At 40.3% G+C, this 24,537-nt stretch overlaps 1 protein-coding gene across 2 annotated transcripts; it reads right to left on the reverse strand.

The window, feature by feature from the left end:
- Positions 1-1,596: 1,596 nt before the first annotated feature.
- fgf11b (fibroblast growth factor 11b) lies at positions 1,597-23,594 on the reverse strand. 2 transcript variants are annotated; one of them, XM_028421363.1, is made up of 7 exons: positions 23,388-23,594; positions 21,251-21,265; positions 11,682-11,700; positions 11,039-11,149; positions 9,985-10,088; positions 1,810-2,008; positions 1,597-1,733 (listed from the first exon to the last, which is right to left on the reverse strand). In XM_028421363.1, the coding sequence occupies exons 1-7, from the start codon at positions 23,592-23,594 to the stop codon at positions 1,597-1,599; spliced, it is 792 nt and encodes a 263-aa protein (XP_028277164.1). The 2 variants fall into 2 exon arrangements, with proteins under 2 accessions (XP_028277164.1, XP_028277165.1); XM_028421364.1 differs by lacking the exons at positions 11,682-11,700; positions 21,251-21,265 and having other exon boundaries at positions 23,402-23,594.
- Between the last annotated feature and the right edge of the window lie 943 nt (positions 23,595-24,537).

A 24,537-nucleotide genomic window follows, 5' to 3' on the forward strand; every position in this document is an offset into this window, starting at 1 on the left:
CCTCAGTCCATTACTAGAGCAGACAGCACCCAACAGCACCTGGGACGAACACTTTCCATGTAGATGCCTTAACTTACCGTACATCAGGTCAATGTATATTTTGTAAAACGTTTTTGTTTTCATAAAATGTTACATTAATGTCACCATGAGGTCGGCCAGAAATCTTTTGTCATGCTGTTTTAAAAGTAAAGTTGGTAAAAGAGGTGCACAAAAAAAGATGAAGGATCTATTCACCAACACGGATATATCAAAGACACAGTGTCGTGGTCTGTCTGAAGGACACAGCAGAGGTTACCTCTGTCTATCCTCTGTGTAGACTCTCATTCACACACAGAATCACAGTACATCCATTCTCTAAAAGACATCCACGCGCGGGGTTAAAACACAGTCACACCAAACACATCCACTCAGACAACTACATTTTTGAGGGCAATTCTTCCAAGGTGATTTGATAAAGCTAGTGAGTGGATAAGCTGCCAGACATCCTCAGAATAACAAGTGCTCTAGCTCAGAGGCTCCTCTGGCTTTGATGTTGGGCTTCAAACCTGGCTTTTTTCTGACAGCAGATGCTGAGTGAAGTGTACACTACGGCTTCTTTTCAGGTGACTGAGTTTAGATGCACCCTGGATTTTAAAAGGCAACCCAGTTATTCATTTGGGGCCTTTAATGAGCTAGTGCAATAATTAGTGAACACCTAGTATGGATCACATGGTGTTGCTCACTCTCTCACTCATTCATTTTTATATTTGTTACTAAGATTTGTGTTGTTGTGGCTTGTTGTTAACTATATTGCTCAGGAATTTATGCATTATTCCATTACTGTTATTTTATGGCTCATCTTCCCTAAAAGGATATTTATTTTATTTCCATTGATTTTGATATTTTAGCATTAATATTGCCAATTATTCATACTATCAAGGAAACTACTGTGATAAACTACTTTTTAATAATTTTATCCTTACACTCTCTCATGCACTTGCCTTGCCCTGTTGACCTGACCTGACCCCAGACTTCCTGCAGATATCTTTCCTCTCTGAGTTGTTTCATCTTGCTTTGAGCTTTAGTTGACCTTTGTGATTAGCTTAGCTGGTAGACAGATGATGGGGGAAAGCTGGCTGAGCCACACTGTCACCAACTTTAGGGCTCAAGAGGAGGGCCCATGGGTTAGGATTATGATGCAGTCGGCGCCAGAAAATGCGAGAGTGGTGAATATACAGTACAATAGAGCAGAAGGCGGGTAGGCATGTGAGAAAAGCTGAAACTGTCAGCAGGACAAAGAAGCTCGAGTTTGACAGAGAAGATGAAGGAGTCTGTGTATTAGGGAGTCATGAGGGGACACTGACATTATAGGAGGTGGATGGTTAGTAGTAGTTCTGGCTTGGAACCTTCTGTGATCTCAGTTGAGGGGGGGACTCCTCTCTCAGGCCTTGTTGGTTGCTGATAGACTGCTGACTCTTTATCCCTCAGCATCTTGTAGTGCACTTCTGGAATGTGGTGACCAGTGAAGGCCATTCCCTCAGCCACCCTCAGTGCGTAGTGGAACAACTGTGTTCCCAATGTCACTGCTGCCCTTTGTCCCACCCTCAGTCTCCTGTGCTATGAGGCATCAGCCTTTGGAGCTTCTTTCCGTCCATTCTTTAGGGACGGCGAATCTGACGTCTTCACTGTTTTCCGAGGAGGACTCACTGGTTCACTGGCAAGCTCGTGTAGCGATGGCTCCTTATACATTGCAACTGTTTGACAAAAATAGAAGCATTGGTTAATAATGAAGAATAAACCATTTAAAAAAGTGACATATAGAAAACAAACCTTCTATAACTTTAGGCAGGAAGTGTGCGGCTCCCTTGGTCTTTTTTACCCGGTTGCCCTTCATGACCTGGCCATCACGGTTGATACCGATATACCAGGAGCGGCCAGACTGGGTCTGGCGATATAGCATGGAGGAGTATGTAACGTAGTAGTTCTCAAACACACTCTCCTTGAACTTGCACTCAGGAGTGAAGTGCTCCTAAAATGAAATATGGAAAAGGGGGCAGAGGCACATTCATATTAGCAAACAAAGCATCGAAAAATAATGTGCAAATGTCATGAAAAAACATTTTCATGAGCCTTTGAACACGAACTTCATATCTGGACTTGTGTTTCTTTGAAAGCATAAACATCCTGGTCCCTGGTGAACAGCAAGACAAGAATGCATACTATAAGTGAAAAAAAAAACATTCATTCTAAACATAACAAATTCCCAGAGGAAGATGCTGAGATAGGAAAAAAGATGAAAGGAACTGAAACTCTGACATTGACACAACAACAAATACATGGATACTGTTCCTGTGGAACCGATGATATTAAACCAAGGTCCTACATAAGTCAATTTTTGCAAACCCACATCAACCACCTGCTCAGACAAAGCTTAGCACCAAAACTGACACATGACTGCAAAATTATTCTACAAAAATAATTGCTTATAATATACAAAACACAAATGCAGCTTTCTCTCATTGGCCTTAGAATTTTTTTAAACTGAACCATCTTGTGATATATGGCTGCAAGAGATTGAAATGACTCTTGAAATTAGAGTCAGTTAACAATGCTCAGGAACGTTAGATTCACAACCTCATCTAATAAGACACCAATGTCGAGTCATGAAGTCAAGCTGATTAAGTCTATTACACAGCCAGATATGAATAGAAGGGTTAAAGGTTGTGTAGTCGACACAATTGGCCTGATACAATGACCTGCTACCATCTTAGAAAGAGGACTACCATATTAACTGCTACTTTCAGTTTTTTCAATGATCCTCACCAACCTACTGTGTTTGCTCACCTACAATTAATTTATCTGAATGGCCAAAGGTTAGCCTGTTATAAATGGTGATTGGAAGATGATTCATCTAATCAAACCTGGTGAGTAGATAGTGGTTATTAGGATGCAATAAGTAATCAATGGGAGAATTCTGCTGTCTGTTGAGTCGGTTTGCCAGTTAGTTGACTTACCTCAGCCTACATCCAAGCATCACTAACCAAGCACAGCTATGATTTGGGAAACCACAGATCTCCTTATATTGTTTAAAATGATTTCACCAGTGTGTCACCAAGGCTGTGTCACTGCAACTGCAGTGACTTTATTGGTCTTACCTTTCTACATGCAGAAGATGCACTGTGACCTGTGATTAGCGGCTTAAAATAAGACACTTTCAAATGTTAGGATTGTCTGGAGAAACATTTTATTAACTCCCCTGAATTATGGCTTTAATATTAACCACTCTTGTACTGTGAATTGTCCATGACTGGATGAATCTGAATACACGTTACAAAATCAAATTAGTGGAACTTGGATCAAATCCAACAGTTCAACCAGTCGTTGTAAATGATCATGTTCCCGTAGCACTTCCCCTCCCTCTCCGTCCTCAACATAAGGACTACTGAACCCTGCATAATGTTGACTGGTGATATTAACCAGTGGCGACAGATATACATCTCTCTTAGTCTCCATCAGGGTCTCGACAGGGTCCTTCCTCTGTCAGAGAGCAAAGCCAATCTGCTGGATTGATTAAGTGAGAGCAGCAGGGCAGAAATGGCTGAGTGGAGAATTTCTCTGCAACTCGGTACGACAGAAGAGGGCCAAAGGATCACAGCTTGGCATAGACAAGTTTTAATAAAGAACCAGACATAGACTGAGAAGGTATAAGAGACCTCTAGTTTCACACTTATCACAGATCATCACCTTTCCCCTTCACAGGGAGGGGTCGTCCTTTAGCTGAACAGGCAATTCAGGACTTTTCTGCATCCTCTCCTGCCCTTCAGCTCTGCTACAGTTTGTTCTCATTTTACTACTATCATCTCTCTGTAAAAAAGCACCTACCCTTAACTTAACAAATACTCCCACTACCATCACCAGCATATTGCAGGGCTATTTTAAGATCCACTGACAGGTTTGATATCTTCTGCTGTGCTAACACAGAGGATGGAATCGATAGATGATCCGCTTCATTCATTATTAATCAGGCCAGAGAGCAAGAAGGGTGGGAAGTGCGGGAGACAGAAGGGGAAAGGTAGGAGAGACAGGAAAGAGAGCAGAAGATCACTCAGAGAGGACACAGGGGTTGCTGGGTAATAACAGAGTTTAGAAACAGAAAAGGGAAAGACCTGCTTCTCCCTCAGGACCTTAAGCGGGAACATCAGGCTGACAAGGGCTTCAGACACTAGTACCCCACAATCTGACAGCCATGTCCCTCTGGAAAAAAGAACCCATCCCTCCAACACAATACCCTTCAGCTTAACCTCTGAATTGACGCCAATGATGACCCAAGGATGACTCTCCCAAGTCATCCTATGAAATTACATTCATTAAATTCATTAAACTCCCCTGGAAATTCAACTAATGATAAAAGAACCTACATCTGTATGTCATTCTCTCCTAAGGTCTAACAAAAACATTGTGTGAGAGCAGGTAAGACCGGGAAATAATGTCCTCATAATAAAGTGATTTTTCATGATAAGGTACAATGGCCAGGATCCTGATGCAGATATGTTGCTGTAATTGTCCCCCTTCTGTGGCTCACCTTGAGTTAACCTCTAGACGGAAAGGTGCCCTTACCGACAATATCATTCAAACCACCAGATAAATAACTGCTGACGATGTGTTGAGTGTAGCACATTTTTAAAAGTGATGAAGGAATTAGCAATTTAAAAAAAACTTCTTCAACTGTGATTTATTCTGACTTGTGTAGCTAGCCTGCCTTTCCGCGTGTCTCAAGCCAAAAAGGAATTTAAATGAAAGCAAATGAGAAAGGTAATATGTAGCTACTGTGCTGAGAATCCCTAAGCTCGGGGAGAACCTTTTTATGATGCAGAGTATCATCCTGACCCTCCCCGCCCACACACGCCAGCTCCTTCTTCATTCCTGGTGTCTGATTAGATCTGTTCTACTTGCTTCAAGAAGCTTTACCCTCCATGCTACCATACACTGGAAGTGCACTTAGCCCCACACAAGGACAGTGAAGTACTAATAACACACACTCACAGGCTGGAGTTCCTTAACCCTACCTCACATTTTTTCCTATATATAATTAAGTTAAAAGAGTTGTGACTAACATAATCGCAAACCCTTGAACTGTATTTTCTGCTTTCAAGTCATCATGCTTGTACATGCATTAAATTAAAAAATAATGCCTCTGAAAATACAGCACTTCATATGGAATTCAAAACATGTTTAAGTAGTGTGATGTGCAGTCCCCTGTGTAGACAGCAGGGGTCACAGTGTCATACAGCCTTCCTGCATCTATTGACTGCCCCGTCTACTCCTTGGGTAATCTATGAGAGGCAGTGAAATCTGCCCAGCTGCAGTAATCTCACCACATTCCCATAGTGCTGCATTACTGCTGCAGCAACTCACTCACATGAGAACGTGAATTGTTAAGCTCATTCACAACAATCCTCTGTGTGTATGTGTGTGGACTGTTTGCAGCACAGGAAGCCACCGGCAGGGCATGTTGATGATGTTGATGTCGAGCCAGATGTAGATGCACTGTGACACACCACGTTACGTAAGTCAATAGGGCATAGACGTGTTTATTAAGAGGGATTTTACAGAGGATGAGACTGGCAGTTAATACTGTCTAGCACCACACATGTATAGTCTGTCCCTAATGCTTTATGATAGTTCAGGGAGGCATGATGCTCATATGACACAAACAGAGTGGATGATATTGTGCAGGGACTTGTGGTTCCACAGTGGTGATTGACAGCTGGAAGGGCCTTGTCAATATTATGCAGCTGAGAGCAGAGCTCGAGCTGACATTCCCCACTTCAACCCTCAGTGACAGAGGTGACTGGCTCCACACTCCCTGCTGCCTTTATCAAAAATCGAGGGCAGAGATTAGCGGTTGATTGCTATTTCATATCTTTGCAAATCACAAGGGCTACATTCTCCCTGGGACATTTTTTGAAGGGGAGAATTGCTCTAAGATCACCAATCTATCAGAAACAATAGGTTTTGGCTCTCCTACGCGGTTTTAATTGGCTGTCTGGCAAAATGTCTTTTTTGATCATTGCATTTCTGCACTTCATCTCTTTTCTCCAGCTCTGGCCAAATATCCTCTCCTCTACTTTTTCTAATGTCCACATTTTCTCCTGTCCCGTGATAAAAAGCGATGCTATCTACCTGCTGGTGTTGTCCTGCATCTCAATGTAATCCTTTCATGAAAAGAATAGAAAGGACATAGCTTTTTATCAATACCCTTTAACACTCTTTCACTCTCTCTATCCCTCCCCTGTCTGTCTATCTTTCTTACTCTCTGTCAGACTACACAGTTCAACCTTTATTTACCATTCAATGCAATAAATGGTTTGATTTTTTAATGGCTCATTTTTTGTTTAAACCTGATCCAGGTCGCATTCAAAGATTTATCAAAATGATTTATCAAAATGTAACTTCTTGTGGCACAAATAACAAACTTCATGTCATGTTAGTCTTCAAGAACACAACACCAGTTTTCTCCCTCTCTCTCCCTCACACACACTCACATTCTCTCTCCATGAGGAGTTTTCCAGAGCACATAGATTATAAAATGGGGCAGGAACAAGCCAAGCTCTATTTTTGTATCAGGATCAGCCATTTCCTGTTGTCACCTACAGGTAGTGAGGCTGAGATTTATGTGCAAGACAAGGCAACAGTGGACTTTTCTGCTTGTTACAGAGCCCGGCTCAATATCCTGCCCAAAGTATGTGAGCAAGCTGCATCAGAAAACGGCATAATAACCATCAGTAAGCAGCAAAAAAGGGTAGTATATGGAAGAATAAGAGAAAATTGCTAGAGGGAACAGACTAGTCTCTCTGTCAGTCATCTTGGCTCCTCTGAAAGTGACAGTGATGAGCCTATTTATCATAAACAAAACCATTCCTTGTCTGGTTCACATACTCTCTTGGAATGCTTTTAAATGTAAAAGTAATATGAATGTGCTGTTAGAACACAAAGATATGGCCGTATAATGCCACCTGTACTCCTTTCTTACACCAGCAAATTGGTACATGAGGAAGAATAATAAGGGGTTATACAATTAAACCTGCGTAATATCACAACAAGACAGCTGGTCTCTTAAACCCACTCCTTTAACTGTGTTTGTATGTCCAAGAGAGAGGAAATTCTCTGAAAGAGGTCAGTGTGGAATGCAGTACAGCTATTGACTGCTGCTGAGGAAATCCCTTCTCTTCTCTGTTCACAGAGGCAAGGCACCAAAGTCTAATGCATGCTAATCAGGGGCTGAGAAGATAATAGGAGTGGGTGTAGTCCATATGCCATAATTCAAGATTTAACTCTCACACGCACGTATTATGCACTCCTCCTTATATGCATAATACTGCACTTGCAGTAAATGATTTTGCATATAAATTCCCAAGCGTTCTGTTGAAACCACACGGCCACTAGAGATGAAAACTATACAACATACTGCAGGAATCATTTTCATACTTGTATGACACAATATGTGCACCTGTAGGTACAGCTTTTGGAGCTCATTTATAGTCATCTATAGCAGCACATACAACATTATCACATTTTTAAACAATGCTTGTCACAAGCAATAATGAAATAAGACTTCTAATGCTATAACCACATATACCATGTAGCTAAGATGAAATGAGCTAATCTTACACTACAGTTTAAAAGTTTGGGGTCACCAGGCCAATTCTAGCTTTTCTGATCAGCAGTTCATCTGTGCTAACATAATTCCACATGAGTTTTCTAATCATCAATTAATGTTTTTAACACTATTAGCTAACACAATGTACCATTAGAACATAGAAATGATGGTTGCTAGAAAAGGGCCTCTGTATACCTTTGTATATATTCCATTAAAAATCAGCCTTTTCTAACTAGAATAGTCATTTACCACATTAACAATGTCTAGACTGTATGTCTAATTACTTTAATGTTATCTTCATTAAAAAAAAAACAAACATCTTTTTTAATTAAATAAAAGACATTTCCAAGTGACCCCAAACTTTTGACTGGTAGTGTAAGCAGTACAATCAGAACTGTCTATGGTGCTGACATGGATGTTGACACTGTCTAAGGTTCTGAACAAACTTGGTTTTCTGCCATCATTTCTGCTTTCTTGACGACATTTTGACATGTTGTCACCACCACTACCACACATTACGTGTATTTCCATTTTCCCCTTTTATTCAAAATTGCTAACCTTTACTGCTACTTAAGCTACAGCAGCTCATTTCTCATTCCCTCCTTTTGTTAGATTACTGCCTTAGTAGTTTATATCACACTGTACCATTATCCATAGCATCCATATTAGCTCCAATTAAAAAGACAAAATTAAGTCTAACTGACAGCCAGCTGAAGCTTTAAATCCAAATTGACAGTATGTGACAAAGCCCTCCATGTCACCAGGCTATAGATTAGAAGTTATATGAACCATGCACAGCAAGACAAACATACCTAAACCTAATTGTTATAAGCAGAAATGTTTGTGTTTTTACAGGGGGTTTTCTGTCACATTCAGTGCATCCGGAAAGTATTTACAGCGCTTCACTTTTTCCACATTTTTTGAATTTATTAAAAATAGAAAACTAGTAAATCACTTTTGCATAAGTATTCACACCCTTTGCAATGAAGCTCAAAATTGAGCTCAGTTGCATTCTTTTTTCCACTGATCATCCTTGAGATAATTCTACAGATTAATTAGAGTCCACCTGGGGTAAATTCAGTTGGTTGGACATGATTTGGAAAGGCACACACCTGTCTATATAAGGTCCCACAGTTGATTGACCATGCATGTCACCAAGCATGAAGTCAAAGGAATTGTCTATAGACCTGCGAGACAGGATTGTCTTGAGGCACAAATCTGGGGAAGGACACAGAAAAATTTCTGCTGCTTTGAATGTCCCAATGAGCACAGTGGCCTCCATTATTCATAAATGGAAACGTTTGGAACCACTAGCACTCTTCTTAGAGCTGGCCGGCCATCTAAACTGAGCAATTGTGGGAGAAGGGATTTAGTCAGGGAGTTGACTGAGAACCTGATGCTCACTCTGTCAGAGCTCCAGCGTTCCTCTGTGGCCTTCCAGAAGGACAATCATCTCTGCAGCAATCTACCAATCAGGCCTGTATGGTAGAGTGGCCAGATGAAAGCCACTCCTTAGTAAAAGAAACATGGCAGCCTGTCTGGAATTTGCCAAAAGGCACCTGAATGACTCCCAGACCATGAGGAACAAAATTATCTTTGGTGTGAATGCCAGGCGTCATGTTTGGAGGAAACCAGGCACCACTCATCACAAGGCCAATACCATCCCTACAGTGAAGCATGGTGGTGGCAGCATCATGCTATGGGGATGTTTTTCAGCAGCAGGAACTGGCAGACTAGTCACAATAGAAGGAAAATGAATTCAGCAATATACAGAGATATCCTGGATGAAAACCTGCTCCAGAGCGCTCATGACCTCAGACTGGGGCGAAGGATAATTTTTCAGCAGGACAACGACCCGAAGCACATAGCCAAGATCTCAAAGAATTGGCTTCAGAACCACTCTGAATGTCCTGGAGTGGCCCAGCTGGAGTCCAGACTTGAATCCGATTGAACATCTCTGGAGAGACTTGAAAATGGCTGTGCACAGAGGTCTCCCATCCGACCTGATGGAGCTTTAGAATTACTGCAAAGAAGAATGGGCAAAACTGCCTAAAGATAGGTGTGCTAAGCTTGTGGCATCATATTGAAAAAGACTTGAGGCTGTAATTGCTGCTAAAGGTTGATCAACAAAGTACTAAGCAAAGGCTGTACTTTTTTTAATAAATTCAAAAAAATGTCATGTAACATTGTCCTAATGGGGTATTGTGTGTATAATTTTGAGGTAAGATATTAATTTAATGCAATTTGAAATAAGGGCTGTAACATGACAAAATGTGGAAAAAGTAAAGCGCTGTGAATACTTTCTGGATGCACTGTATGTTGGTTGATCTGTAGTGTGTACATACCGAGGTATAGAGGTATCCTTCACTATTCATGGCAAGGTATAACCCAGTCTTTGCTCCCTGAATTGCCACAATCCGCAGTCCCACTGGAATTAAGTTGAACTGTGCTAAATTGGGAAATAAAGTAGGAGAGAAAGGGAGAAGAAAAACATAGTTGTGAAATCAACCTGCAATACTGTACAACAACACAGCCTGCTTTTCAGTCTTCATTGTTGCAGGCTAAATGGCTGCAGACTCACTGCTGCATATATATATGCTATATCTCTATTAAGCCCAAATACTGTGACCTACTGTGACTTAGAGTTTATGTTTATGGAAACACCATGTCACCTTGCTTTAGATTGCCTCTAAACCTGGATGACAATGGACATGTTCTGTCTTACTAACTGCAGCTCAGAGCAAAGACAAAAGTGCAATTGTTGATACAGTTGATTAAAATAGTGCTAAAAAACAAACAATAACAATTCTGCCAAGAAATAATCTAAGTTGGCAAGTAAATAAAGTGGCATATTTAAGCCACTCTCTAAAAATGGGTCTGTGTATGTCTGAGTCTTGAAGGTCAAATAGGCAAACACAAGATAATGATACTTGGAAAAGAACACTGCATAGTCTGGAGACCAAATTTAGTTTGCTAAAGGTCGGGAAGAACATTTACATCATCTTAAAATCGTTTTCTGTGGTTTATTCACTTCAAATGGTGAGATCCAGTCAGAATGACTACAAGTAAAGCTTAAAGTAAATGTTTCTGTACATAAGGGAAAGAAAGACACTAAATTGCCAAAATTTCCAAGATAGTTATATGACACAATGTTTCTTCCTATTGAAAGACAAAAATAACAAATTGGAGCAAATTTGACAGGTAAGCTGGCAAAATCCAGATCTTTTCAACTCCTCACTTACAGGGTCCCTATAGCACAGCACAACACCTGATGTGTTTCTATTTAGTTCAGTGTGAACAGTACAGCATTACATTTGGAGGTTTGGCTCCCAATTTTGCCATGAGCTGCTCCATTGTCAAGCTGTATGATGATAAGGACTGCTTGTGTTAGAGACTCACAGAAAGAGCTGTTTTCATCCCTTGTGCTGTCCATGGTTCCATCAGGCTGCATCTGCAGGTAGTATCCATGTTGGCTGTATAGCCGGGTAACAATGCCTTTTAGCTGTGGCTCTGGGAGGAAGGGCAAAAAAGTATACCATTAGACAGTAGAAATTATTAGCAGAACCACATCCACTGATTTACAGAACATGAAAAAAGAGCAGGTTAGTCAACTCCTGTGGCTTTGTTTAAATACACACCACATGAGTGTCACTGTGTTTCCATTTCCAGTTAAAACTTCCCACAGATTTCATGGTTTTGGTGCTTAGTTCAAGAACGCAGAGCTGATGATTTCTTTACTTGTACTGCACTGTGTATTAAAAAGTGCAGCTAAGAGGCTGTGAAGGATTAAAAAAGTGACAAAGAATTAGCAGTGTAGCCTAATTCCAAGCCATTAAGAACCACAAAAGTTTTTTGTCTAAAATCGGGCCTCTCATTCTGGCAGCATTGATTATACTTTAATATTGGATTGTTGGGTAAGACCAGCAAATAGACCATCCTGGTATTGTACCTGAAATAATTTAAGTTTTTTGACAACATAGTGGTTTAGAAAAACTTGCAATATTTCTTAGCTGAATTAAATCAGCCAAGTGAGTGAACATACTAATCCTAATACCCATCTGCTAAACATTAGCATGTCTACAGCCTTTCTAGAACTGCCAGCATGACTGTATCACACCAACAATATAGTGATCTGGTTTAGAAATAAGACACTGTCAGTGTAATGTATGGTCCTGAACATATGCACAGCAGTGCAGTTTTAGCAGAAAGAAAATAGAACAGAGAAACATTTATCCAACATTGAAACAGTCAGTTCAGCTATATCTATCTTCTTTTTCTTAAAAACGTGTCTCTAGAGAAGGAAATATGAAAGCTAACAACATAGGAAACAAGAGTTTAGGCTTTTAGTTTTCAGTACCAGTATTTCATGTGTGTTAATTAGTGGTTTATCCAGTGTAGTGCTTTGGACTAATTCACCTAACACTGGGAATATTTAACACATAATAAAACACAATTCTGTTAGCTATAATTCAACTTACTGAATGCAGGTATAACTTAAATTCAGTCCTTTGTGTTTCTCCTTCTGTTATTTTTAGCATTTTAGCAAGCGGCACCAGAGGATGGAGTCAAGTGAGAGAGTTAGCCTGTCTCTTGCTAAATAAAAGATATATAATCAAGAAGGCTAGGTGCTGGAGGACAGGACGGAGGGGTGAATAGTGGTTGAATGTTTCATGAGCTAGGAGTCCCTGCAGCCTACTTTGCGTTTATTTAAGAAACAGACAGAATTTTTGCTGCAGCACTCAGATATCACAAGTAGCCCTGCTCAGCTACATGAACCAGTCTCCATGCTGCCAGAATCTAAGTTGTCTCCAGAGCTTAGCACCTCGCTACCTCAAAACCTTTTTTAATAAACCCCTGCAGGTCCCTTGACTTAGCTTAAAACACTACTCATTTAGTCTGGTTAGACCCAGTGAAGTTACTACTTGCAGTTTTAATAAGCAAATGAAACATGGATGAAGAAGCAGTTTATGATAGAGCCTCTAGAGGACTGGGAGAGATCTGGGAGTTTCCCCTCCACCCAACTCCTCCCATGCCTTCACACATGCTCCCCAGAGGGCAACCTAGGTCACTGCGCAATCTCCCTGTCTTCTTCGGACCTGCACAGGGAGCCAGAGAGTGGCAAAGGACACAGGGATTAGATCTGTACGGCTATTTCCCAAAGGAAGTGTGCCAGGGTTGAAACATCAGTGAAACTGTGACCTACTCCTACTGTTACACGCGTGCATCTGCAGCACTCACCGTCCTCTCTCTTTAAAAAGCTGCCTGTCAAAACATTTCAGTATCTCCACTCTCCCACTTCCTTTTTTTCTTTCTCTACTTTTTCATTTAATACCCTTTGAGTTATGTTTGCTTTCATCCCACCTAATAACATTATACATCAGCCAATCAGTGCAGGGAAGCCGTTCATTACTCGTCCCCACAGATGCAAAAGGGAACGATGAGAAAGAGGGAAAGAAAGGGAAATGGGAGGATCGGGGAGGAGAGAAATGAGCAGAGGGACAGCAGGGGAGCAGAGTGAAAGAGATGACACTGTCCTTTCATTAAGAGTGACGGCTGTATGTGCTAGAGAAAGAGCACGTTTGGGCAGAAATTTTAGTTGACAGCTAGTGCAATATGGCTGCAATATGGCTGCAATCAAAACTCCCAAGCTTGAGTACTAAAACAAATGTTTTGCTTAGCAGAGCTGACTATAACTTCACAACCCCCATCCAACGCCAACACACAATACATTCTGAACCGCAGAATAAAAGCTTCCTCCAAGGAAAGAAAGATCTTACAAACATATTTTTTCACCTTTTTTCTCATTATTTATTTGAGAAAAAAATCAATGACAGTAACCATTATTTGCAGCCTTGACTTGATTAGTGTAGTATTAGTATTACATTAGTGCAACTCTGAGGCTCTTTTCTTTGTGCCTCTAAAAGTTCAGCACAGCAACAAGGCTCTTAGCAAACATGCAAATAAACAAATCTTTGCATAATCATAACACTGATTCATGCTTCCATCAAATAACAGAGATGCACACTACGTCCCCACACATATTCTGCTAAGTGGTCCCCCTCTCACTACGTTGACAGCATAAGTGTCTACATACACACGCACACACCCACACACCCCACCTTAATTTAGAACACAGGCTCTCTCTTTAAATATTTAAGGCCCAAGCCCACTGAAAATACAGGTATTAAAATTGTTGCAGTACACCTTTAAACCCAATGGTTTGTGTCCAAGCCACAGCACATAGAGCACACATTATTAGGCAAGTCAACTTTCTTTTCCCTTTATAAGCCCCAGAGGAGCACACTGACTGATAGTGACACACTGTGACAGCAGTCTACCTCTGGTTGGATTAGCAAAGCACACAAGAGTTGTTTACATGAGCAAAAAGCCTGTGTTTGTATCACAAGGATGCGTAGTGCACGCACGCAGCCTCCACTGCTCCACAGGGGTAAATAGAGCAGATGATAACTCGAAGAGCTACTGACTCAAAGGTCATGTTTAGTGATTTTGGTATGTTAGGGCATCCTTGTATTCAAACAGTGAGAGAATATTGAATCTGGCAGGGGGTGAGGAGACCTTAACCAAAACAGATTTAATGGTGAGGTGGTGCATCTTGTAATCCAATGTAAGAAATAGCATTATTTGACAAACTTTATTTACTTTTTGCTCCTTACAGTTCAGTGGGAAAGAGGGAAATTCAAATTAAAAAGAAAAACCATAAGTGCCTAACTTGAAGCAAAAAAAAAAAAAACAACTCAGGGCAAGAATGCTTGTTTGAAAGCAACTGTTGTTGATGTAGAACCAAGGGAATTGTCCACAGTGACTGGAGACAAACTATCTTCTCGCATAGTGAATCCACTGACTTTTTGTATAGACTAGAGAGAAATCTAAGAACAAAACCTGTGTTTGCATGGGAAATGGGAAAGCAGGGACATATAGACAGATATATACAGTGACGTACACAGTTACCTAACCAACACCAAACTGAATTTCAAATTGTTGTAACTAGCTTTGCGTCCAGCATCATAGTGCTGCTTACACATGGTTACATCAGTATTACCAATGTGTTATTGCCGTATCATATATATCTGTGATCCTATTTACAAGTTAAATTTTTAGATGATTTTACGTATCTCTGTGTATAAAGTACCGGTATGTGAATAGTTTGCCCTAACTTCTATAATCCCCCACAGTTTAGGCAGTGCTGCAACTTATAATTATTCTTTATCAATATCCATCCATCCATCCATTATCTGAACCCGCGGGGGTCACAGGGGGCTGGAGCCTATCCCAGCTACTGTATCTACAGGTGAGAGGTGGTGTACACCCTGGACAGGTCACCAGTCCTCTTTATCAATTTATTTAAATTAATTTATTATGACTTACTACTGACTAGTTGAGTGATCTCTTCCAACTTGTGTCATGGCATGTTGTCCTAGCAAAAACTCAGATGTCAGTGATTGAATGGTGTGAAAGTCAAACAGCTGTAGGGATTTGCTATCTAACAGTGACGGCTTTGACAGTGACTACCAAGCTTAAAACCGATATGAGATGGTGAGTGAGAGGGTGACTTTTGCAGTGCCCCTGGATGAAGGAACGAATTTTATAGTAAACAGCCAAGGAAAGATTGCCCACTTCCATGCATTGTTTGCATTATTGTTTGGCTGGCTCTTGTTAGCTGTAAGGCTAGCAGTTGTGATGAACCCTGTATAAAAAAAGTATAGCATAATGTGGAGGGGACAGTTTTTGAGGCAAAATGTGAGCCATGATCACATGACCTAAAACAAATGTATCATCATGCAATTTCCCCATTATGGGACTAATAAAGGTATTCTTAATCTTACTGAAAAAAACAAAACAAAAACTCCCGATCCAGTTGCATCCACTTATGATCATTATTATTACTCCATTGTGCTGTGAGTTATCTAGGGTGCAACCTTGTTCTGTAGTTACAAGAACAGCAGGGACTGCACATTACCATTCAGGGTGAGTGCACCTACATCTGCCTCACACTATTTTTGCTAAATATGCCAGGAAAAGCACCGTGTAGCTCCCTCTGTCCTGGGTATTTCCCGCAGAGAGGAGGTGTATGACTACATTCATCACTCTTGGGACACGTGTGGGCTTGAGTGACAGAAAACATTCGCTGATCCAGGTCAGTGGAGTGTGGGTCAAAGAGAGCTCCCTGTCTGTTTATGTACATCAGCACACAGGTGTTGTCAGCACGCTCGACAACATGTTGACTCATCAGCAGGCCCATTTTCAAGTGACCTCTCCACACATGAAGGGACATATGACTAGCAGTTGACAAGCAGTGCCTGAAGGGATGATGATGTAAAAAAAAAAATACTGTACATGCACTGTACTGAATGTCAAAATTACATTTGTCATGCATGTAAATGTAATAGTAGTCCCACATCTGTGCTACTTCTGATTATGTCATTATTATTTCATTATATATATATGTCATTATATATAAATTGATCATTAAGTGTTAAGATTTGTAGAAGCCAGATGACAGATCATAGTTATGAAATAATTTGTTTATTAAAGTAAGTTTGCCTCTGTGATCCCAGCAAAAACCAATAGAAGGTTTACATAGGGATGCCCCTCATCAATTTATATTCAGTGCTGATAATCATTTTGAAAATCACCTGGGGGAGACTCCAGCCTCACCCTACAGTACAACCATTCACATAGCAATTATGTGTGTCTCTGAATAAATGAGGTCAATGCACATAAGAACCCAAGGTAATCACTTCATGCATCACAGCTGCCATCAAGGACACTTAAACCCTCCACTGCTATGTAATTGGTCTGGAAAAAAAGCAGTGGTTGAGGTTTATCGCTAATCAGCGTAGTGTATGGCTCAATGTTGATTATCATTACACTAATGTATTTATCTGGCTTGATTTGAGCTCAGTATGTCACTGGCTGATCCCCCTATAGTTGAGCTCCTCTTGATAAGGTTGGAGGTAATTACAGAGGGGGTTTGCATGACTGAGCAGCCAAGGGCATTTCTTCTTCTTCTGCTTTGACCGCACCAAACAACAGGGGTTTTCCTTGCCTTATATTTTTAGGACTCCTGGACTCTCCCCTCCCAATCTCATCGCACTCTCTATCAATTTCAGCTGCTCTCTCTTTACCTCTCCTTCTCTGTGCATGCATAGTGTCTGTGAGTTTGTGTGCATGCATGCACATATGGGCATTGCTGTGGCATATTGCAAAAATGAAAGAGTTTGTCTCTTGTGTAGTGTTTGATTCTGCGTCTAATAAAAGGAGAACACTCTTACTCCTTTTTTTCCTTCTCTAAACTGGGCCATGAGCTCTACAGTGCTGCTAGTAATTATCAACCTTGTGGGAAGATAGAGGGGGAGAGAAGGAGAAGAGCAGGGCAGGAATGAAGTTGTGAAATGTAGCTAACAACTTGGAGGCAAGACTGTGGAATTCTCCCTTTTTTTCCAGAAATAAAACAAAATGGGAAGGACAGCGGGAGCAAGAGAAAAGGGCAATGATAGAGCGATAGAGTGATGCAAAGATACGGAGTATGACCAGCATGAGAGGCAAGGAGAGGAGATAGGGAAAGACACATAGAAGAGGGATGCTGTAGAGGAGGAGGGAGAGGAAGAGGGATAGCAGGAGAGGGGAGAGGTTAAAGAAAGAATGGAAATGAATGAGGTGTATCACATCACCTGCAGCTTCAACAGTGGCCTCTTAATTTGAATTCAGGGCTTCATAAATCATTTTATGTGACAATGGCAGCAGTTCACATAAGTGTGGCAGCATTATTGCTGCCTATTAACGGTGCTGACAAGAGCATGTCAAACACGAGCAGGAGCAAATAGGACTCACACTGCTTCCCTGACACACATTCAATAGTCACATATGTGCTTAATTAGCATTATGACAAGAACATATCAGTGACAGTTAACAGCATGGTCAGCTCTGGGGATTCAGAGTGATGTGGGGCAGCAGCATAGTGCGGTTTCCATGCTTCATCTTCACTCTTCTTTCTCCACTCCGCCCTCATATGAGCTACATAGAAACAGGCAGAAGACTGGCAAGCCTCACACCCCAACACCCCTCACCTATCCTTTTTATCCCATAGACCCTCTAGCAAGGACACAAATAGGCACTTTAATATATGCAGAACATCCAAAGACAAACATCCTCTGCACTCCCACAGGGGTCCAGACCTCTGTCAGAATGTGTGATGATCACACCAGTGAGCACATAACGAAGCTAAACGGCACAATGACGGACAACAAAGGATTCAGATTTGAACTTGCATTGATTTACGTGCTGAGCCTCTCAGATGTACGTAGTCCTTACACAGTGGGCTTTTCCCCACAAAGGAGTAGAGATGCTTAGGGGCAGCTTCTTACTGGAGGAGGGAACCCATTGTAGGTTTTCAGTCATACAATGTCTGAGATTAAGTTTCGCTGACACACTTTTGAAACATATATTTATCTGCATTTGAATAGCAATGCAAAGACACTTATAGAAGTAGCAACATAAATATGCAAGAACAAAAAATTGTACACATTTGTATGCAGCAGTACACATATGCAAATGTGCATGTGAATGACAGCATCACAAACTAGATGCTTCATCGAACAAGTTTACAGCAAAAGCATCAAATCAAATTTATGATATGAAGAGAAAATAAAAACTGGCTTATCAATAGATCAAGTTTTTAGATCATGCAGGATGCAAAAAATAAAAAAATAAACATACTACATACTACATAGAATTATATGCTATTGTTATGCTTTTGTCTATTTCCATTGTGGAATCTGTGCAGGTCTGGAAAGTATGACAGTTTATAGTTTGTATATTTAGTCTCAGTTGGCTGGTTTTATTGACTGGTATTGATGTATCAAAAATATACTGGTATTGTACTGAACATGTGCCTTTTTTATATTAGTGTCCATTCCAGTTGCCTTCCCAAACAGTGCATAAAAAGTGATGACCTTGCCAGATTGCATAAGTTCAGTTTTAAAGAATCTACGGTTATGGGTGCTTATTTATTTTGAGCGCACAATATTTGAATAATATTAAACCTTGGCTTCCCTCTTATTGTATCTCCTATTCATGACTTCATTTCTCTCACACTCTACAGTTCCCTCTCCTTGTCCTTTCATTATTACCTCTATAGGTGCCCTTCATTCTCACTGCGTTTTCCTTGTTAGAGGTAAATCCAATCTATCTTTGTCAGCTTCAATCAAAGCATGCACAGATTTAGCAGGTGTATGTTGGAGGTTGAGGTGGCATATTCGGGAGGACAGGAAACAAAAGGGTGTTCTTGTGTACACACCTCCTCCTTCCACTCGTCTCATTTTGAATAAGACTCAGGGGCTATTGTCAAAAGGCTCTGTGCAAATGATTATGTTGACTTTTTAGCCAACTTTGAAACTCTACAGTAATACTCACAGAAATCAAAAGACACCACTGATCCCCTGAAGTTAGATAAACCTTCAAAATTAAAATAAATACATAACAAATACTTTTTAATCTCTGGTGGGTTTCACTTTAAAAAAGATTAAAGCTCTGAACTTTCAGTTCCTTTGTGGTGTTAATCTGATGAGGGCATCTTGGGCAAAGTTCTGCACAAGAACAGCTGCACCGTCTCGCCGTCAACACAATTTGGTACCGGATATTTTAGATCTCTTTGGGTTATTCAAAGCTGAAAATCCCCAGATGTTGGTAGGATGGTCTCAACAGCAATCAACCACTAATCTTTTGTTTGTCTCGTCTAGATGTTGTTAGTCAAAACCATCAAATTTGGATGACTGCTAGTCCTGCTAGTTTAAGTTTGATTAAATTCATAATATAAGATTAGATATCTGACACATTTGACATCAGCATTTGACAATGTTCATATAGAATTGGTAACAGATTCTATTAACATTAGTACTGTATGCAATACAGGAGTGCAAAGCTCTGTTGAATAGAAATTACCTATGTGTGATACTAATTTGTACAATAGTTTGATTACACTGTGTGTCCTTTCTAAAATGTGTGACAGCTATGTGGGTACATAGATTGTAATAGATTTTAAGGCATATTTTGGGCCCGGACTTGTCACCCTGGCAACCTCAAAAAGTGGCTGGATAGGATTGTAACAAGGTGGTATTTTAACCTAACACAAAATCTTTTTAATAAAAGCTAACTAAAGAGTATGTGAAAACAAAACCTAACTGTAAAAAGTAACTTATAAAAGTTCCTTGAAAAGTAGTGTCCCACACAGAAAGCAAACTTGTGTCTGAGTCACCATTCCCTCCATCTTTCAAATATTGACTTTTGTCATCTTTTGTTGCTCTGAACTGTAGTTAAGCATCTGCAGGTTTATATAGATATGTTTAAGCAAGCATCATTGATTCAACTAAAGAAACGCTTTTACAACTACTGACAACAAACATTAACAAAAAAAATTAAATGATGGTAAGCTACTTTGCAGTGACACTTAATATCCAGCCTCAAAGTTCCCCATCTCATCTTCTTCGCCACAGGCTGCTCTATGACAGGCTGATTCACACCTCTTAGCAGTCCCACCTACCTTCCCTTTAATCTCCACTGCTATCGCTCCCTACTTCTCTTCCTGTATGTTTGATTACCTCTTTATCTGCATCCACCCCCATCAATGCCATCCACATGCACCTTTTGATCCAGCTTTCTCTGGCATCAGTAATATCTTTACTTCTCTTTATAAGCTTGTGTTTACCTCTGCAGGCTCACCCTCTCTCTCTCTTTCTGTCTCTCTCTTTCTCTCTCTCTCTGACCCCTGTCACAGTCAGTAAAGTTCTGATGAGAAGCTACCTAACACTGCATTGTCTGATCAGGTGTTGTTGAGTAAGCGAGTTTGCAGCCCTGATCTCTTGGGGTCAGCTTAATGCTATCCTCTGCTGGATCTCTCCTTGTAACCCGGTCTGCTGCCCGCCAGCCGGGGCCTACATTTGTGCTCCAACTGTCGACTGGCCTCGCGGATGCTTACTCTTACAACATACTACTGCACCTCCATGCCAAACAGCACACTCAATGCTAGAAGATGTCTATGTCTGCACTATATTTGCATGCATTAGTAAAGACTCAGCTAATAGTGTTGCTATTTTTAATCCGTATATTTTACGGTGACATTTCTTTCTGCCAAAGTCTAGATAGTTATTAAGATGATACTTTCTGTGCCTATTTTATCTAACTTAGAGAAAGGTACTAAAGGTGATGCATGACAGGCAAGTCAATAATCCTCCATTTTTAAGTAAGATTCTACCTTGAACAAACCAAGAGGGAGATTGATTAATCACTAGAAATTAATTAGCCAAATAGATCTGAAAAAGGGGCATCAGCACAGGTCCCTTGTATAAGCACGTGCCCATACAGGGGGTTCAAGAGGAATGACATGAAGAGGATAGACAGAGGTAAAATCAGAAAACATATAAATCCTGTTTTATATTTGTGCCAGCAACATGTGCAAGCAGTGGGGATTATGTCCATCTCAATCATTTTAGTAGCCCATCACTTTATGGCGGTAATACATATAGTTTATGTGTGATGCTAATGTGACAGCATTAAACTTTCGACTTTTCGAAAATCAGCTGGTAGAGATTGGACAGAATCCTGTGGTGGCTTTACTGCATGAAAAAAATATTTTTTTTTCTCCGGTATTAACTTGTGCAAATGACAAACTGTTATGTTGTAATGTATATATGCACTTGTGTTGCATAACATGGAAACATAATCTCTAATGTCTTTGCCAGATTTGAACCCACAGAACTTTTTATAATATGTATATCCTGTCAGTCCTTCTTCACACTCTGGCATGAAGGGCAGTTATTATTTTCTGTCCTCTACTGTCTATTTACATATGTTTAAACTATAGAAGTTATTACTTTCCTTCTATAGGTGGCAACTAACCCTAACAAGTTCATACTCCATTGTGGATACCAACATTAGAGTCTATTTTCAATAATTGTTGTTGCAGAAGTGCATTGTTTCTGTTGGTGTTTCCGCCATTTTGGTCCAAATGGTTCACCCCAACAATTAGCGCATCCTTTCATAAATTCTACTGGCTGTTGTGATCCTAGGACTCCTTCTAAAATCCAGTTTGTTCAATGTTTGATTTCAATACAAATACATTAGTAACTGATGACATACCTATCAGCCTCAGCTTTCATTTGTGTTTGATTAGCAAAATTAGTCTGATGAGCATGATTTATGTACATATTACATTAATTAACATTTATCTTAGTTATATATATATATATATATATATATATATATATATATATATATATATATATATATATATATATATATTATTGTAACAATTTTATTGGAATTGTTAGCATTTCTTGTGCTAAAATTGGCATTCGTACGGTCTAATAGATCCACCAGGCAATGAAATGTTCTCATTTTTCCATTTTGCAGCTTTAATTATAAAACATGTCATGGCATGCAATTCCTATAACTGTGTTCAGCACATCAACAACCACAAGCTCTTTTTAGTAGAACACAAATATTCTTCAGTATCTTTCTAAACCCCAAAAGCCAATGCTTGTCACACAGACCATTCCCCCATTGCCACTGCAACATCAGCTGAACATCTGGTGTTATTATGTAAACAACTTAAGGCCAGTTTCATAAAAACCAGGGATTGTCTAGTCTATACGAAGCTTTGGTCCTAATACATTTGTTCTACAAAATACAGCAGCACTATTCATGTCTCATTCCTTTTTTTACGCCGCGTTTGCCATGTTTGATGATTAGAATGTTGTGTTAACAACATAATGGAAGCCATTTCTCTAAATCACAGAGAGGACTTTAACGCATTAAGTCAGAAAATGTCTAAGCATACCACGAACAGTTCGAGCCAGAGCAAATTCAGTATGCTGTACTGCATCATATCTACAGTACATCAGTGATTTGGTCATTAAGTGAGGTTGAGAGTTTTAGAATTACAATTCAGTTTCATAGTAAACAGTGCTGCAGAATGAAATGAAAGTCCTCATCAAGCACAAAGCTCTGCTCATCGCTCATCACTCTCACGTTCAAGCTGCTTAGATGCAGTCTGCAGCTCCGGGGAGCAGACAACACTCTAAATTCACGGTTTCTCTTTTCCTATCAGCTATGACCTCTTTATGAAGGATGTTTTGTTCAGCGACATTTCTGTAATATGCATAATTTAACCTAAGCATACTACTCTCACTAATTGTGCATGAATAAGGCAAAACATTTCTCAGTCATGAATTAAATAATTCAGCAGTCTAGCAGTCACACCAAAGGAGAAAAGGCTACATAACAAATGAAGAAAATTACATTATTTGTTCTTATTAAGTAAGCAAGTCAGTCAGTCAGGGTAAAAAAAGCAAATATAGAAAAAACATACACATTGGAAAGAAAACATTGTATAGTATATGAATTTCTGACAATTTAAGAAGTGACATTAAGAAGTTCTAGGGTTAAAGTTTTGTTTTCAAAGAGCAAGTACATTAGAGCATCAAGTGTAACATCCGCTAATTAAAGTTTTAGGTTTAATCAGCTGCTAGGGTTTTATTGTTAGTGTTTAAATCGATTGTTACTGATTAACAGTGCATAGAAAACCACTGTCCTGCTGGGTGATACCTTGGTTAAATCTAAGAATCATGTGGACCAATGTTTAACTTTAATGTAAGTAATTTAGCTTTCATTTCCACCAACATGTACAAATATATGAGCAAGGAGAGGAGGAAGCAGAAAATACAAAACAAACTGGCAGTGACTCACCTGGTCTTTTGTCGTTTCGACCTTTTCGACCCCCACATAGTCGTACTTTGGAGATCAGGACCAGGATCTGTTTCTGGCACAGGGACTTGTTGCTCTTAGGACAGGGCCTCCGCTTGTTGGCTACCGGTCGGTTGGCTTGGTCGTCCTTGACCGCCCGTTTCTGTCTAATGAGAGAGCTGGCAAGAGCTGCCATCTTCCCCCCCTCTCACCTTTGGGAGGGGGGTGTCTTCCTGACAACTACCCCCTTTGCTGGCTTGGCTTTTGCTTTCTTCCAAAAATAATAATAACAATAATATTAAAAAAAAACTACAGTAGGCTAAACTCTTAAGAGAAGCCCCCTCAGGGGAGATCGAGCGTCTAAGTGGGTTAACAGGGAAGAGTTAAGTTTGAGGGTTCCCTTAGAGAGGGAGGAACTAAAAGAGATGCAAGTTCACCTGCAGTCCAAGGTAAAACCTCCACTCTGACCGAAAATAAAAAAATCTGACACTAGCAGAGCACAGGAAAAAAGTGCTACAGTCACATTTTTAGTTTTAAACTAAGATCAAGGTTAGAATGACTTTTTAAAAGGGGAAGAGGGGAACATACATCTATCCCTCCTCCCCACTCATCTTCGCATCAAAATGCACCTAAACAGCAAAGTTCAAAGTGTTATATTGCAAAATCTACTCTAAATAGTCACTATCAAAGAGACAAAGCTCAAATTGCTTTACATATAAAAACACTTTCTTTGAAGAAAAGTGACAGTGACATTTTGAATGCTAGGAAGCTCGTAAAAGCGCATGAAAAAAAATCAAACTGTTTGTCACCATTTGTGCAGTCCACGGAGGTCCAACTTTGCCTCCCATTTAAATGTGGCAGCGAGGAATAATGAGCTGAGAGTCCGAGCTGTAATCCAGCCGACTTAAATCCAGAGGTAGAGCAGCAGGCGGGACATTGAGTGTCTTTGTCGGAATGAAGCCGGGAACGGAGCGGAGACATGGACACAGACAGACAGAGATTCCTCTTCTGCCTCCAATTGCACGCTCCTTTCCCACAGTCCTCACTGAACTCCCCCTCCCTCCTCCTCCTCCTCCTCCTTCCTTTCCTCCTCTTCCTCCTCCTCCCATCCAAAGTCAGCGAGTGGTTGTGAGAGTATG

Source organism: Parambassis ranga, chromosome 14, assembly GCF_900634625.1.
Source record: "Parambassis ranga chromosome 14, fParRan2.1, whole genome shotgun sequence".
Taxonomy (NCBI): Eukaryota; Metazoa; Chordata; class Actinopteri; family Ambassidae; genus Parambassis; species Parambassis ranga.

Excerpts from the sequence above, each read along its gene's own strand:
- fgf11b (XM_028421363.1), bottom strand. The coding sequence starts at position 23,594 with ATGGCAGCTCTTGCCAGCTCTCTCATTAGACAGAAACGGGCGGTCAAG. Across the intron at positions 10,089-11,038 it reads GGATGAAAACAGCTCTTTCT|CACAGTTCAACTTAATTCCA; the intron begins GTGAGTCTCTAA and ends TTCCCAATTTAG. Across the intron at positions 1,734-1,809 it reads CCTGCCTAAAGTTATAGAAG|TTGCAATGTATAAGGAGCCA; the intron begins GTTTGTTTTCTA and ends TTTGTCAAACAG.